We start from the raw sequence: 18,555 nt of genomic DNA, 5'->3' as shown, positions 1-18,555 counted from the left end.
CCTGCTGATCAAGAAAGTTTGGGTTGGAGAAGTTAGCTTATGGGCTATGTTATATGACCTTTCATTAAATCACTTAATGAACTCACACAGATCGTGCATAACCATACATAACCCACTGCTTTGCCCTGAGAAAGCAAAAGTAACAGGCTTAACGATTCTCTGGAATACCTAGGTCTCTCTATAGAGAAGGAAAACAACAACAAAAAAAAATATTTACTAAACAATTTTAATGCATGGTTATGTCTGAACATTTGCATTAGAAAAATTTACCTTTTCCATAGAAGAACTTGCGGTAATAATATGCTCCAAGATCAATATGTTCTATGATGTAACGCTTCACTTTCTCTCTGTGAATGGACTGATTTTCTCTTGGTACCTCCAGTACTGAAACACCAGCATTTGTGCAATGAGAACTCAGAGAGGACTCAAAGGAACAACTTTCACCTGAAGAAAAAGATGCTGAATTTGCCCTAGAAAGTGCAATTCGTCTATCTCCTTCCCCACCAGTTTCATTCCTGAAGTAAGGGCAACTCAATACTAAGTCATTACTTTTCCCATCGCCCTCATCAGCATCTAAATTCTCTTTTGAGTTGAGGTCCTCTTTGCTTCCCAAAGGAGATTCACAGTTTCCACTCTGGCCTGCTGGCATCTGAGTTTGTGATGCAGCTGAAGCTCCAGTGGTGATATTTTTTCTTTTTCCTACATTTACTCTGGTAGCCATTGCTTCATTTATGTTAAACAAAACACTCTGAACATCATAATGTGCAAAACATTTCTGACAGTTCCAAGAACGAACATTTCTGTCAAGTCTATCATCCAGGTCTGATGAAAACTTAAAAGTTTCATGCTCACTTTTAACTGTTCGCAATTTTCTAAACAGAGATGTTTCTACTGCTTCTGATTTAAGTCTCCTCTTGAAAGATTTCTCCCTTTCTCGACCAATAAGTAGGGCACTATCCATATAATCTAACCCAGAAATCCTGACAAATTCTCCCCTGGAAATCTGTGCAGCAGCATGTAGACTCGGAGAAACCGTAGGATCACAGTGGAAAAACTCAGAAAATCCAAAAGGAGCAATGGTTTTATGTTCAAAATTTTCCACTCTGTATCCTCTCAGCATTGCAAAAAAATTTTCTCCAGACAAGCCTTGTCTATCAATTGAAGAAGTACTGCCATATTCTCTGTGAAGAGCTGCTCCAGTATTTGGGTTTACAGCATTTTGGTCTAACACATCTTCAGCATCAATATCACTTATTGTCACATCACTGTTGCTTCTTTGCCGTATGGGATGAAGCCCCCTTTGAGGTGAATGAACAAAAAGATCTCCAATTGAGTATTTTCCCTCTGCAAATTCCAGTTCTAGCTCTTCTTGCTGTTCATCGCTTTGGTCATTTTGTGCATTTGGAAGCACTGAGCCACCACCTTCATAACTGGCTGGAGGTCTGTTTTCCCAAGCAGCTTTACTCAGTTCCTTAGAGCAATCCTTTTTAGGAGGCCATTCAGATACCCTTGCTCGAACACCCATTTTAGGCACGGCTGGTGTACCATTTGTTTGATTATTTTCAGCTTTGCTAGAGGCATTTGAAGAAACAGGAGGACCCATGCTACCATTCAAGGCTTTAAGTTTTCTAGCGAAATAATCGTCAGATTGCATGCTTCTCGAAGACTCCCTGAACTTGGAGGACGTTCTGCTAACCTTGTGCTTATCTTCTTGCAAAGACCTTTGATCACTCATGTCCAGTCAGTGGGAGGAGAAACACTACTATTGCATAAATTTACTGTTACATTTGTTATTACATAGTCTTTTATGGGCCAATAAACTGCAATATAAAAATACTGTTACAGTCTTCCCACAGGTGCAGGCAGGAACCTCAGTGTGCCATTTTTGTACAGTTTCTGTCAGGAGAGGAATTTCAAAACATTTCCTTCAGTTCAGATGCATTCAGTTCAGTATTAATCCAGACAAATTTCTTAAATCTGTTCATAAGGGGGAAAAAAAAAAAAAGGTGTTAAAATGCTTGTACTCAGTAAGAGTAGGTTTCCACTGTTGCTTGTATATACATAACACCCCATGAAACTGGATGGACCTAAAGTGACTTGCTTTGTATCATTTTCTATCCTTGGACTCCTTAAAACCCAGCAAATGTAATAATTCCAGTTTTTCATTCAATTCCACGGGATGTGAGCAGCTTGAACCTGCATCTCTTATGAGCTGCGCAGTTCATGCACAAGCAGAATAGCCACAGACAATTCCCTGCAATCCTGACAGCAACTTAGATGTCTACTCTCTGTCTAATCACTGATTTTGTTTGCATAACATCTAAGACACTTTTTTTCCGAGCTTTCTGGAAAATGGTTAATGAACACAGGAGTGTTGGAGCAAGACTGGTAGAAAATGTAAGTAAAATCTTACGGAGCATATCAGACCTTATACAGAGAAATGTGTTTTGCCCCATTTAAAAGAATATTTTAAAGATAAATAATTGTTCCACTATGATTCAGTGAATTAATGTACCTCGTTTCCTATCCCTTCTCTCCTCCCAAAGGGAGGTTTACTTACATTCCTTTCTTTGGAATACAAACTACTATTTAGCTGTGTTAAACAGTTACAGTTGTCTCTGTTATATTATATTCCTCTGGCTGGAAACCCAGACTGTTAGTTATTGTGATAAAGAACATGTCTCTTCTCTTCTGTAAATAAGAAAAGATAGTAGCTCTATTGATAAGCCTCAATTTGATTACAAAATTGGAACTGTTAGTATATAAAAATACTCTTCAATAGTCTTAAGAATGACCACGACTCATGCTGTGAAGATTCATTTGCAGGCAGAGTCCACCCATTAATCCATTGCATAAATGCAGATTAAAAATAGGAGACAAGACAGACTGCTGTATACTTCTTCAGATTTTATTCCTTGAACAAAAATGCCAACTTAACAATCTTTTAAGATGCTGCAAATAAGGACAATATTAATTCGTCAGAGACTAAAAAGAAGTCAGGTTAAATTAGCTTGGAATATGAATTCTCCCTTGATTTCAATGAAGATATGAGGCAGTAAGCAGAATTTAGAAGATGAGTGTTTTTTCTCCTATATTTAATGTGATAAAAATTCCTTGGAGGACAGGGAGAAAAGATGAGACGAGGGCCAAGGGAATAATATAAATTAAAATGTGACACCTTATTTTATTCTGCTTGTCAGAAATTGTGTTTGATATAGCAAACTTTAAAAGACTTCTGCAGTAATGAGGTAACAAACACAAGTTAGACTTCAGCACTCTCATAATGGCTATGGTTTCTATGCAACGGGTAGTGGAAATTGCTGACAATTTCAATAACAATGTATCTCTGCAGCTTATTTTCACTCCATACAAATTCCTTGATGGCCAACGAAGTCAATTAAATTGGTTCCTTACAGAAGTCCAAAAGATTATTTAAACAACTGACATATTCACAGAAATAGCACTTAAACTGGCAAGTAGGATTTTCAAGCACTAACTTATGAAAATACTACACAACAAGAAAAATATTGGTCGAGGAATCATTGAATGGTTTGTATTGCAAGGGAATTTAAACATCATCTAGTTCCAACTCCCCTGGCATGGACAGGGACATCTTCCACTAGACCAAGTTGCTCACAGCCACATCGCACCTGGCCTTGAACACTTCCAGGGATGGGGCATCCACAGCTTCCCTGGACAACCTCTTCCAGCACCTCACTACCCTCACAATGAAGAATTTCTTCCTAATATCTGATCTCTTTCAGTTTAATCCTCACCCAGTCACTACATGCCCTGTAGAAGGTCCCTTTCCAGCTTTCTTGTAGGTCCCCTTTATGTACTGGAAGGCCAGAAGTAGATTTCCTTGGAGCCACCTCTTCTCCAGGCTGAATAGACCCCAAGTCTCTCAGCCTTCCCTCACAGAAGATGTTCCATTCCCTTGATCATCTTCATGGACTTGCTCCAACAGGTCCATGTCCTTCCTGTGCTGGCATCCCAGAGCCAGATGCAAGGTTCCAGGTGGGGTCTGAGCAGAGCAGAGGGGCAGAATCCCCTCCCTGCCCATGCTGCTCTGGATGCAGCCCAGGACACACTTGGCTTTCTGAGCTGCAAGAACGCACTGCTGGGTCACGTCCAGCTTTTCCTTCACCAATAACCCAAAGACTTCTTTGCAGGGCTGCTGTCAGATATGTCAATATGCTCAAGATTTCTGGAGCACTAGTAATACTGCAAAGCTGAAATACAAGTTCTTTCTGAATTAACATGAACAGCTGACAGCTTTTTAATCATCTCTTAGACTTTCTATATACAATCATAGAAGTGGAAGAAACATTTGCTAAATAAAAACTCTGAAGGAAAACTAAACTATTCCAGAATCATCTTTTCCATTTCTGCCAGAATATAGGAGACTGAGAACATAGTAAGTTTAATTTATCATGGGAAAGACATTTAACTTCTTATTAAAGGTTAATTCAATTTTCTTTGAAATTACGGTGAATTACATCTTCTAGCCTTCCTGCCCTTTCTTATATAAAAACCATTCATAGAAGTCATTAGTTTACACATTTTTAAATAAAAATTAATCTCTTAAAAATCAGGGAAAAAATATAAGGTAAGAAAAGGCTATATTGCAAAAATTCCATTCTTTTCTTCTCTTGTGTTTGCCCCACTTTTTATCATAAGCCTTTGGGCAAAAGTAGTGAACTGACCAGGAGCATAATGAAGGTTGAAATAAAACTGACGAGATGGTGGGAGGCAGAAGTAAAGAGCAATAGATGGACACTACCACCCCACTTACTTCCAATCCAAATCCACAAAGTGATTTTCTGTTTGACGTCACAAACATCTGCATTTGTGAAAGGCCGCAGAGAGCTGAAGGCCACAGGAAAGTAAGACTTAAGACTTTTTTTTTTTTCCCCCCCCTCTGGCAGTGGTGGTGGTAGCTTAAATACTTGATGAAGTATGGCCTGAGTATTTTAACAGAGGTACATTGCAAAAGACAGTATTTAATAGAAAATTCATTTTCATTACAGTGCAAAGCTGGTATGATGGAAGACTAAAGAAATGCCTGCTTGGAAACGCAGATTGGTACTTTATTGGAAATAGTAATGTTTGAAGAAGTGACACAATATATTTAAGATATAATGTTAATCTTTTTTCCTAATCTGAAATTGGCCTAATTGAAAAAAATCTGCCTGTTTTTAACATGACAGACCCTTTCTGTAAAGTACAACAGCATGCTCTGGCTGACAGCTGACTTATGCTGATGGATAGCACCATAGTCTCATGTCATCTGTTGTTAAGGATTTTCTCTCTCCACAGTAAGAATTTACAAACTCAAATATTGCACTGATGTTGATACTATTTATTGTAAACCAGCCTTTTTGTTGTTGAATTTAGTAAGCTATTACTTCCAAAAAGAACGATGTCAGTATGATCATGAGTACTCTCTCTACAGACCTGTACAGCTCTTTTAGTCAAGTTCTTCACTTCCCTCTCTTTTCATCTCACCCTAGCATTGAAGAATGGAATCAGTGACAGATAAGGTCAAAAAAGAAAAGCTGGATGCCTACCCTGCTGTTGTGCTCCTGCCAACCCTTCCCACTAAGACTGCTGGATGTTATGCAAATAACTTAAGTTCCTTCCACACAGCTACAAAGACTTCCTTTTGAGCTCAATACAGCAGCTGGTTTGTTAGCTACAGTTACAGTTCTTTAAAATGGAACGATTCCAAGTTTCCTGGGGACCTGGATACATGCCCACAAATGTTCCTGTGCCAGTAGCCGAGCAATGAATAAGAACTGTGCTATTGGACTACCCTGTCAAAAGGAGGCTGTTTGGTAACGCTGCCTCACGTCAGCCTTGATAGATGGAAATGAATTATTTAAGAAGTCTTTCTGTGATCATTTTGTTGATCAAGACTTTGGAAATCTGCCCCTATTATTATGTAATGCTATCATCCTAAAAGAAAAAGCATAACTTGGATGAAAGCATTAATCTCTACTATTTATCAAGATGACAATTCTATACACCATGACTCTCAAGCTCTGCTAATCTTAAAAAACTGGGAAGTGCAATTTGATAAAACAGGAGTATAGGCAGTAATAATATGCCAAAAGCTTAAGATCCAACATTTAATTTGCATTCAATTGGTTCTACACAGCATTTTCTGTGTCTCCCTCCAGTGAGTTTCCAGTCTTCAAAGCAACACATAGTGGGGTAGTAGTGCCATGTACTTGGCCAGTACAACAGAGCAGCAGCTACACAAAGGTCACTTCACAGGAACCTAAAGTTTGCAAAAAAATTTTGCACATGCTTTCAAGTGCAGTGAAAAAGAAGAGTGTGAGGGACAAATGAACATGGTTTCAAAGCCGCCCGAATTTTTACAAATTCTAGACGAAATAACTCACTGAACAATCTGTCACAAGACCTGTCACAAAACTAAGATCGCCACTAGAAAAAAAATTAATTTTTGAAAAATGACAAAACAGTAGAAAAAAGTTTTGTAATTCAAGTTCAAACTTGTTTGGCTTTTTTTTTTTAAAAAAACCAGACTATATTAGCGAGTGTTCTTAGATTTACATAGTTTTATATATCAGTTAACAGCACCTATTTCTTGATGATTTCTTATCCTTAATAGTTTGTAAAAGAACTATCCAATTTTCAGAAGCAAAGCGACAGCTATGTCTGGTTTTCAAGCAATGCTATTTGTGTGCTCAAGTCAGAGAATTCTGATCACACTAAACTGTGATATCATATCACATGACAGTTGATTATGATGTCACACAGGAGAATTATTACTGTACATAGTAGTATGAAAAAGAAAACATAGTTATTCACGTTTCTGCCTTTTTTCATGCAAATGTCTTTAGAAACTATGATATTTAAGCATAATTGTCTTTAAATAGAATATTTCTTTCAAAGTTTTCCATAGGGCTCAGTTAATATTAAAGAATAACACTAAGCCATAATTGAGCCACTTATTCAGATTGCAGCTGTGGAAAATGGATTGAAAATAATACAACGAACAAATTATGAGCAGAGCTCATGAAAAAAATGGTTCAAATTATTGTACATCAAATTTACAACTAAAGCTATAACTACTACAGTATAAATGATTACTTCAGATATGCATATTTCAGATACTTGATTAATATGCAGACACAGAAAAGAGGCAGAAGAATGATGGAAGACCCTCATTTGACAAATGGAAATACAGATGAGCTGCTCTGTAGTGAATATTTGTTGCACACTTCCCTAGCTACGCTGTATTTCTTTAAATTTATAGTCCTCTGTGAGTGAAATTTCATAGTAGAAACAGAAAAAAACCTTTGTTGAAATAACATAGTTACAGAAATGTATCCACAAACAATCATGGGGTGTGGGAGGGAGGGAAGGAAGGAGCTATAGCTAAGAGTGACAAAAACAGCCCACATGATTCTCAGTGGTGGTACAAGACCATCACTTTTCTTAGCAAAACAGTGTACTTGCATTAGTTTGGGACTGGTACAAGATTTTGGGTAAAAAAGAAAAAAAACAAAAAACCCCATAATCTGTTCTTCAAACATAGTTCCTTTCTCCAACAAAGAAAACGGCAGATGAACATAAATATTGAGAAAGAGATGCAACAGAACTTTGAATTCCACATCTGCTTTGGTGCTGTCCAATGAAAGGTGTTTTAAGGGAGAGACCTCTCCAACCACAACTGTTTCCTTCACCAACAGGCTGAGAAAAATCTCATGACCATCTACAGAAATAATTGCCTAAGATGTAATAACAAATAGACGCTTTAAAATGCTAGACTTGTTTATCCTATGGTCAAGATCCCTGTCACCTTGGCATTTCCAGAGAAAGTATTTTAATAAATATCACCTTCCAAGTGCTAAATACAAAACTCAATTCTATGCATTAGTTTGGTTGTTTTTAAATATACTGCATCCATTTAGTGAAGGAAAAAAAAACCCAAAAAACCCAAAAAGGCCATTTCAAAAGATAATACTTTCTTTGGTGTAACTCATTATACATTTAGCCTCAAGTCATGCTTTGCTTACCTAAAAAACACTGCTTAAGTTTTTCATCAAGCAACCTAGGTTATCTCTCAGTGAACACCAGTGTTTTACACAGAGCTATTACTGACCATAGCCCTACTGTCATTAATTAATGTCTAACCTTCTTAATGTCAAACCTTGTGTTGGAAATCATCTCCTGCTGCTGAAAAACATGTTCAGATAAATTTGTACTGTTTTGCCACTGCATTTTCTTAGAATATTAATAACAATATTTTATTGTTCCATTAACACAAGATTTGACAGAGATGCATTGAGGCTAATTTGATTTCCAGAACCAACTGGATATCCTCCTCTTCTTACAGCTCTTATGCAGAGCTCAACCACAAAACTGGAACTGAAGCTGTATCTTATTCAGGTTGAACCATGTAAAGTAGCATATTTTAAACAACAGCAAAATTGCCACTGACACACTGAGAATCTTCCATTTGTGTTCTTCCAATTCAGTTATTTTGAAATTGTGAAACTTACAATACAAAAATATAGCCTACAACATAAAATAATTAATGAAGGAAAAAGGAAACATTTTAACAGGAAGTCTTAGACCAAAGAATTGTTCCAGAGAACAACTGAAAATTTATACATATATCTTTTATATACATATAATTGATCACCTATTATTCCAGGGGGAGGGGAAATCCATCAAACTTCTCATAGAATATTATTATTATTATTATTAACTGATCATAATATTTATTATTTATCCTTAAATACTAGTAAAGCAGAATTTTAGTTCTAGTTTCATCTTTGAAAATGAAGAGTTTTCAATATGTAATGATACAGGTACGTCATAAACAAGAGTCCTACAAAAACAGCAGTCAGCAGACAAATACAAATAAATTTAGCATAATATGTAATGTATGTATTCAAAATCTTAGAAAGAAGGGACCAAAAATCTGTTTGGATGACATGTACTTTTCCTCAGCCAGTAGAACCAATTCAGTAAGGGAGTTCACTTTAGACAAAGTATGAATTATTCTGAAAGGGTAAAGATGACTCATTTTCAGTTCTAATACAGAAACACTGCACTGAAGCAAGTTCCACTCAAAAAAGCAACAACAAAAAAAAAAAAAGTGGTCTTCTCAAGCAAGCTAGACAACATCTGAAACCTCAGTAGAAACAGAACTGTCTACAGGCTCAGAAATTGTCAAAAGTCAAATTGTTAAAAGATTGTTGAACTGCCCCTTCCTGCATGAATGTATGTATTCTCATTTAAATTGCATAATCCACAAGACAGGGACTATTCCTTTGTCCACTGCATGGGATGCCAAACACTATGATAACCCACTTGGTAAACAACAAGTGGACCAAGTCACTGTCAGAGGCAAAGCTTAGAAAGATAAAAGACAGGACTCATTCAGCCCATTCACATTATTCAAAGAGAAAGAAAAGGACAACCAACTGTATGTGCATCTGGATAACAACACCAAAAGTGAAATACAGCACCTCTAAACCAACTAGCAGCAGAGTGTACAGAAAGGAGCATATTCATATTGTATGTTGAGAAAGCAACATACACATGCTCCATTTCAAAACAAACTTTTTACCATCAAGTTGTTAATAAACATTTACAAGTACTACAAATGCTATTTTTCATACAGTTCGCATAAAATACTGGCAGAAACAAAAAAGCATATCAGTGATTTTGAAGAGTACTGCATTATTTTAAAACAAAGGAAGGAACATATTTTACCTTTCCCCACAATTAGTCGCATCAGAAATTTTTTCTTCTAATTCTAGCTCAGCACACAGAATTGAAATTCCAGTTGAAAAGCACTCTGCCCAAAAGCAGGCACAGAGAAAACCAGAGGAAAAAACCCACAAGATGCAACCCAGTTAATATTAAGAAGTGTCCATTTTGTTAAAAAAGTCACACTGTAAGAATTTTTGTCCTTACAATATATAACAAATTGCTACAGATGGAATGATGGGACTGAAAAATTAGAATTTATTGAATTACATCATTATCTTAGTTATGAACCTTAAAAATTTAAAACTTCATGAATGGAGATGGATTTCTAACTGAAAAATATGCTCAGATAAATTTCTGACAATGCACTAGCAGTATATTTTCTATAGAAAAGAGATGCTTTTGGGACACTTATGTAAGGCTGTTCCCACGTAGTGCATACAATTGCTTTTGATTATTCTGAAAAAAAAATAGGAATACTGGAGTTGGCACCTCTAGCTACCTGAAGAAATGGGTTTTAATTAAAACTGATAGGGAAGTAGAGATGTGCTAACATTTCGACTGGTATTTCACATCCCGAGGTAGAAATTTGGAAGCAGGTTCAGAAGCTGCACTGAAGTTGAATAAGGAATCTAGTACTGCAAATGGAGATACTGTTCAGAAAGAGAGAACAAGATTGCAAGCTTTGGCTCTTTAGAGTCAGTATGCCACACAAAAATTTGTGAGGCAATTCCACTTTTCGTAAGTCTAATACAGTGAGGTCCAAACGAAAGCTTTTTCATCCAGTCAGTGAAAAGATAAAACAATGCATCTGTTAAACAGCTGAGGCTGCCTATTCCACGAAGGAGGTTTCAGATGCTGACACTACTCAAGAAAGCTTTTGAAATGTACAAAGCCATTTTTAGCCAGAACAAGAAAGTTCTTTTACATATTTCCATTCTAACTGAGTTTCACAGTAAAAATGCTGTTGAGGCAGGAGCACTGATGAAGCCTGCCATGCTCACACCAGTGCCTCAGATCTAAGCACTCACTTGGATTCCATGGTCTGACCTTGCAAACTCAAACATTGGGGTTAACTCCAGAGACCACCAAACTCCTCCAAACAGCAAACCACTTCAAACATTAACAGAAGCACATTCTAAGGAAAAAAGAGAAACAAAGCTAGTATTTCTCCTTCTTATGTTTTCAAGAAAGCAGAGCAAGAAGCAGGTTTTCTGTCATACCATTTGGCAGTAGAGTGGCTCTGATATCACAGTCCTCAATTATTTTTAGTATTAATGAAGGAAGTGGTTGATTAAAGTAAAATAAATTTTAAAGAAAAAGGAAATATGAGCATGAGTCATGATTGTTTTTTATGGAAACCGGTTTAGTTTGACCTTGATTCTTTATCAGCTGGCAGGAATTGTGAGGTAGTATAAACTGATAATATTACTGGCCAGTTTTTGGAACCTTAGCTTCAAGCTGATGGAGGATCTGCAGTTTCAGATGTTAGCAAGTAATTTCTCAGGTACTTCTGCATCACTGTAGAGCTATAAAATGTCACTTCACATCACTGTGAATCAAGAACTTTTTTAAAACTTATATTTTGAGAACAGAGGTTTCACGTTTTTCTATCCTTCCTCTCTGAAACAAAAGAGCAGGAGCTCCATATAGAAAGAAAATACGCTGAAATCTATGGTGGTCATAATGCACTTGATTCATACAGTCTCACTACATAAAAAAAAATTTGTTCTTAATTTTACACTGTAAATTTGGAACATGAACTTAATAATATTAATAATATACATTAAATAGTTTGGAAGTTACCAAACAACTTGGTAACTTGTGTCCACATGGCACTTCCAAGGAACATGCAATTGAGGCTGGACCACCTAGCACTGAACAATTCAGTCTGGGCAAACCAGTGCCTCTCTGAGACAAGCCACCCTCTAGGCTGGTTGTTCCACAGCTTTGTACAGTAATAGTTCTTTTTCCAACGAATAGAATCTTTTTACATAATTCCAGATATAAACAGAAGAACAGTAGCTGGAGTGAGGGAGTTATTAGCAGAATACTGTTCTTCATTTTTTCATCAGTCCACTCAAATTTGGCACAACTTGATAGCAATAAAATGTCACTGCCATCTGTTCAGTGATCATCTAGAAACAAATTGTTGTTAAGCTGAAAAACTTGTTCTCAATGAGACTTAAGAGGGCTATAATTGAAAATATTTTTTTAAAGCTTTATGCCAACTTTATGGAGCACCTCCTTCTGCTTCTCCCTTGCATTAAAAAAAACAACAAAACAAGCAAACAACAAACCAGCAAAAAAAAAAAAACAACACAAAACCACAAAATCAACCTAACTCACCCCAAACAATAAGACTGCATTATCATTGCTCTACCATTTTGGTTTAGTTTATTAAGTTAAAGCACATGTCTGAGAACTTTCTGGAGTTGCCCTGCTGAGAAAATATGCTATATATTTTTATTTTAAACAGGAAAAAAAAAAAACCCGTCTTCAAAAATACAGTGTGTAAACACATCTTTCAAATATTCTGAGTCAGAGAGACAAGATCTCATTTATCTAGAAAGAAGACACCTTGTTGTATATTTGTATTTTCCAGACAAAGTCATCATCATAACTGGGGTTAAGGAATGCAGATTTAGAGTTGCATTCCTTTATGTTAGAGATACATTAGAGAAAAAGTCTATAAGCCTTTCTTGATCCTTAGCTGCAAGCCACCATAAGCATGCCGACATCTTCTGAATTTTACTGCTTTATAATAAAGAGCTAAAAGGCAAAAATTTTTGAAAACGAAATCTTGCTCTACGGTGACTTACTGAAATGTTCAATAATCAGTAATTTACCTTTAAATAGATCTCTGAGCACACTAAGAAATAGCACTCTTAGGAACCATGAAAAACTTAACTATGGTCCACTTTTGGGAAGCATGGGGAATGTTAATTTTAAATTCATATTCATCTGCAATAGTTTGCTTTTATAGGGCCAATTTTGCTTTAACTTTTGCTTTTAAAATTCTGATTACATAACACCCCATCCAATAAATCAGACACTGAATTTTATATTTGATTTATCAAGTTCTGCTCCTTATGTAAATGAAAACGTTCAAATAGGAGGGTATAATTAACTGATCCAAAGTGTTCACACACAGGCATAGTAATGCAGTGTAGGCATTGTAAAAAATCTGCCTCTGAATTTCATTATTGGCTTTGATTTTGCACAAAGTTTTGGGTCAGCCAACAAACTGTATATCATTTATACAGACCACACATTTCTGGAACTGTCAGTGCATATCTGCCTCTTTTTTTGAAGCATATTTGCATTATAGAAACTACAGATCTATTTCTAAATCCAGATTTAGAAAGGAACAATCACACTTGCTATGTTCCTGACTGTTAGAAAGCTTATATTAGATTACAATAGAAACTACACATTTGACATATAAACTACATTAATGCTATTCCCTCTCCTTCCCTATACACACTCAGATACTTACAGTAAAATCCATAGATTATTTTTCCCCAAAATACAAACCATTATCAAACAAGTATTTTTAATAACCTAAATACCCTGACTGCATATTTTTCAACAAATTATGAATTGTTTAAAAAGGGTCTCAGCTATTCATGTCAACATTATGTATGAAAAATATCCTTACTTAGGGCAATTCATAATGTGACTGATTTTAAATAATATTCTACAGAATCTGCCCAGCTAGCTTTTCTGAACTTAATAAATGTACATGACGATAAAAAAAAAAAGCCAAGTCTTGAGCAAAAAAGCCCAATGCCAATGTCTCATGAATTGTTATTTCATCACATAGCACCATTAAACAAGCTGACCCTATTTCACTGGGAAGATTTTTTAAATGTGTATTTATATTTCAAAACCAAATAGCATGGGTATAGTTTTGTTTCCATTCAAAGACAGTGTACATTTGCATGCCATGTTTGGTGCACAAGACCAGGAATTCTTCGCCTCTCATGAGGTGGTCCCCATCGATATTTATTCCAGTGTGCTTCTTCACTTCCTCTTTTTTCTATTTCCATGTACTTGGCACCATGTATTCACCAAATCCTACCGAATTCACGCAATGTTTTCCATCTCAATCCATATGTATATCATCCTCCATTCAAGGAGCACAAATCAGACATGTGCTCGGCACATGATAACACTTTGGTCTGGAATGAGAGCACTCACAGACAACCCTTGTTCAAGCATAGCTAGGCAGAATAAGAACAGGCCAACAAGGTAAACTATGATGCTAGGCAAATTTAGGATGGTAATGGTTGTTATCAACCATTTATTTAATTCATAGGCACTTACAGAGATGGCAAAAGCCAGCAGATTTGCTAATCACGGATCAAAGGCTCCCAATCCATCTTCTTTCTGTTTCCCACCTAAAGCAAATGGCTTCTGCTCACTGACTGCTAGAACCATCTGGAAGCTAAACCCTTGTTCAAAACAGTCTGTTATCAAGGAGTGATCTGTTTGGTCCTGGCAAGTTCAGACTCCTAAACCATCATGAAAGGAAAAGAAACATCCTACGTTATTGTCTTCATCCAAGCCCATTTCTTCCTCTTTTATAAATATCCTTTTCCTTGTCCTTTCCAAGGTCTTCTAGTTTGACAAAAGTTCAGTTTTCCAACACAGTATTTAAGTACATCTGATTTTAAAAGCATGTATTTGCTGTACCTTTTCTAGAAATACTCTCTTTGGGTTCTACTTAATTCTGCCATTTTACTATTCATTCCCTCTCTGAATGTTTTATCCTCTTTGTTACCACTATTACTCCTCTACAGGTATTTCCTTTATCTCGGTATCTTTCCTCCTCCTTAGTTCTCACAGGACACATCTTTTTGGTATCCAAGTAAGTCAGTCGAGACACTGTACAACAGTATTTGTCTCAGTTACCTCGGTTTCCTTTGTCTTCCCCAGGAGACTAGGAAAGCTATGGGATTTCTTTTTAAATGTTCACTGTGCTGTATGACTATTTAAATGCTTCTTTTCCTCTGAATAAGAAGGGTCTGTACCTACACTCAACAATGTTACTATGTGTTAACTCTTAGGTGATAATCCATGCCTCCACCTCCTGTCAAAACCAAGGCAAAACAAATATGTACTTCAATATGTTCTTAAAGTCAGCAAATTATCTAGTTCAAACAATAGCCTAGAGAAGATTCCAATGAACAGAACCCTTCAGAGAATACTCTATCATCAACACTGTCAATTGCAACAATAAGTAAACAAGTAAGATCCTAAAGATCACAAATTATGCATTTTTAGTGCACACAAACTAAGACAAGACATAAAAAGGGAAACTGAATATATAGTAGCCTTTGTGGTCCTATATAATACTTTTAAAAACTATTATTTTTAATAATATTTTTCATTTTTAGCTATTATTTTTAGAGAAAATATAATAGAAATACATAGCCTTTGCTAAAAAAACCCTTAATTATTAAATACCCTCATAAACTCATTAAAGCTGCTTAAAAGTGTTAAATTAATATTTGAGTTTAAACACAGGTTGCTTCTTAAAAACTTCAAAGATACATATCAAAGCCATGAAATAACTCAAAGGGAACAAGTATGAGGAAAAAGTCCCAAAACCACTTGCATCAAGGATAACAAATACCAGTTCTTGATCAAAGTATTTCACGAATTCATCATAATTTCATTAACTCATCTTGAAGCAAAAATGAAAATGCCAGATTATTTTGCCACATCTTCCTGCAAACCTGTGTGAACATTTCCCTTTGGATTACAGGGGCTTCATTCTGTTCCCCATCTACATCTTCAAGATTTACCCTGCTGCTCAGGGTATCCAAAGAACAACTGGTCTTACTATTAAAGATTGAGGCAAACAAGGCATTGAGTACCTCTGCTCTTTCCTCATCCTTTGTCACTACGTTTCCCCCTCCTCCCAACAAAGCCTGGAGGAAGAATCTTAATGTAAGAGTTCTTTTTATATTTGGTTCTCAAACAAGTTAAAAGTCCAAGGAGCATTTGCCAAACCTCCTAATTTTAAATATATTTTAATAAACCTAGTTTTTCAAGCAGATATCAGCAATATTTGCAAGTTAGAAAAAAACACACTATTAAAGAAACACACGAAAATTGAAATCAGTTTGCTGATATACAATCAATTGTTCCTACACACACAATGACTCTACTTTCAAATGAGACAGGATTCAATGCATGATGCAAACTGCTTTGCACATAAAAAAGTTGGGTGAAACTACTATAGTAGCATATTGTGCTTAAGCTAAACAAGACAGGCATTATTTCCATTGAACTCTACAGAACCCCAGTGACAGTGTGAAGTAACTGGGGAAAAAGTACACATTAACATAAAAATTCTGAGTCCACTGAAGAAAAGCAGCTTTGTGAAAGCTGTAGAACCAAACTACAAATACAGAAAGAAATATCAAATACTGCTACACAGTATAACACAGCAAACATCTTCCTACCCTGAAATACTCAGAGAAGGATATAAATTTGAGTTTGATTTGTTTTGGTACTTGATAGGGTTGGGTTTCATGTTGGGTCTTTTTGTTTGTGAGTTGGTTTGTTTGCTTTTTTGCAGGGAAGGGCTGCTTGATTTTTTTTTTTTTTAGGAAAAAAGTTATTTTATTAATTAAAAATTAGTACAGTCTGCTCAGTATTACAGCTCGCCTTTTAAGGAACATTTTAAACTATATATTCCTGTTTTGTTCCAATATCATTTAAATTCCAATAAGAAATAAGCTCTCATGTCTCTATTTAATACTTGAAAGTAAATTAAAACTTAGTGGATTTACAACATGGAAACTCAGTAATCAATGTGCCAGTGAAAAATTGGAACTACCAAGCAACTGGCTAGTATGAAGTGGGAAGGCATCTAGAGGGAAGTTTGCATCCTCCACCCTCATCAAATATAGAAACTTAAAAATTAAATTATTCACATAACAGGAAAACCAAAAAATCTTCACAGCTCTAGCTATAATCAACTTCTAATAATTACAGACAAGACAAGACAAGCAGATCCTGAGTCTGGGCAATGGATGCGTAGGAGGCACTTTACTGGAAACGTTTGCTTCCAGAGGAGGAATGCATACCACTTGACAGACCACATATGTGGTCAACCGAAAGATTTTTTTTAAACATGAATCACTACCAAAACCAGATGTCTTCTGATTCAATTAATAAGCAGATTTCATAACAATTGAATAAAGAAGGTACCATGTTACAGGATAAAGCAAGTATGAATATACTACGAAGATTCATCCACAGAACACATGCAGACTCTTCTTTCCTGCTTCTGTAAATACATTTTTTATAAGGTGACACAAACTAAAAATGCTTTAAAATACCTCAACCACTCACCCCCAATCCATCATACAGATAGCCTTCACAGAGGGTATGGGATACCACTAAGGCCTTTTTCCAGAGCCTGTGTCTATCCTGTGCTATGAAACAAGGCAATTTAATCAGTCTGTAATTTAAACATAAACAGAGAAACATCTGTTTACACTGTGAGTAGTTCTGCTTCTGCGATCTAGAGAAGACAAGTACAAAAAGATTTTAGTAAAATCTTTACTGAGCAGTTCATCCAACATAGTTGGGCAGTTTCTGGGCTGAACACTTCAAGGAAATACACCAAGTCAAAAGGACAAAGCATCGAGGTGGTAACAACTGAACCTAAGAAACGGGGTTTGCTGTCTGCATGCAAATCAGCATGGTTATCAAGGGCTGAAAAGATACAGCAAGTATATTCTAGTCCAAGCTGACACTCAGAAGTCAATAAGAGTAATTTAAGAAACTAAACCTGTTAGTTAAAAAACCTAATCTGTCTATTAACATTTGAGGCACAGAGCTGGAAGAAGGTGGGGAAAACCTTTTGTCCACCTCACTACCCATCCATTAATCTTATGGCCAGCACTGAGGGGTTAATATGAGAAACTGATTTTTCTTGCAAAAGAAAGCTAAACAAACAAACAAATAGCCCAACCCAGCTGATCTAAGATTTTTTCACTCAGAACTACAGTAAAAGGTGATAAACAACCCCCAAAGTAATTTCAAATCAACCAGAGCAGTGAAGCATTAATAATACTACATCATCCACTTCACCTTGATATTCACAAAGTAAAGAGATGAGGGACCAGGAAACCGAAAGCTTCCAACAGTGAAATAATTGTTTTAGTACACAGTTCTAGAAGCGATGCACACAACCTCATAGTACACACACACCTAAAACAATGGAGAACTCCATTTTAGTTTCCTGTGTGAACTTAACAACAAAAAAGTACAAGGGCAACAGAAATACAAACACAGAGGTTCAAGGCAAAAATAATCCTAATCTAATTAAACACACTTGTCAACTACAACAATTTCAGTACGCAGTTTGTCAATTTTTATATAATCACAACTACTTCTTTGAAGAGACACTCTGTTAACACAGACCAAAAAAAAAAAAATCCGTTAAAAAATACCCTTTGTTTTAACTCTTTAACTACACAAAATGTCAATCCCAACAACTCCTTCTAGTGGTAATAATCCTCTGATAGAGCAATTTTCCTTCCTACTTCATCCAGTAATACTGTATTATATTAACTTGAAATCTACAATGGTTGCAAACACTAACCCATTTGAGAAAAAAAACAAGTATTTCAATTGCATTTTTCTAGTTTAGTTTAGTGTTTCCAAGTCAAACAACATCAAAAGCAAAGTAGGAGAGAGCCTAAGTTTACCATACTAAGTCTAAAAGTACTGTAAATTCTGACTTGACTGCCCTGGAGACAGTTAGCTGAAATGCAT

The 18,555-nt window shown here is 36.0% G+C and overlaps 1 protein-coding gene across 2 annotated transcripts in view; it reads right to left on the bottom strand.

Annotated features, from left to right (window-relative positions):
- SIPA1L2 (signal induced proliferation associated 1 like 2) overlaps positions 1-1,735 on the bottom strand; it is a 72,105-nt gene extending 70,370 nt beyond the window's left edge. For both annotated transcript variants that reach the window (XM_062490165.1, XM_062490166.1), the window contains exon 1: positions 271-1,735. In XM_062490165.1, coding sequence (XP_062346149.1) covers positions 271-1,735 — 1,465 coding nt within the window. The remainder of the gene's footprint in view (positions 1-270) is intronic.
- Between the last annotated feature and the right edge of the window lie 16,820 nt (positions 1,736-18,555).

This window comes from Cinclus cinclus, chromosome 3 (assembly GCF_963662255.1).
Source record: "Cinclus cinclus chromosome 3, bCinCin1.1, whole genome shotgun sequence".
Lineage (NCBI taxonomy): Eukaryota > Metazoa > Chordata > Aves > Passeriformes > Cinclidae > Cinclus > Cinclus cinclus.
The sequence above is the reverse complement of the archived record's forward strand: the minus strand, read 5'-3'. Positions and strand labels throughout refer to the sequence as shown.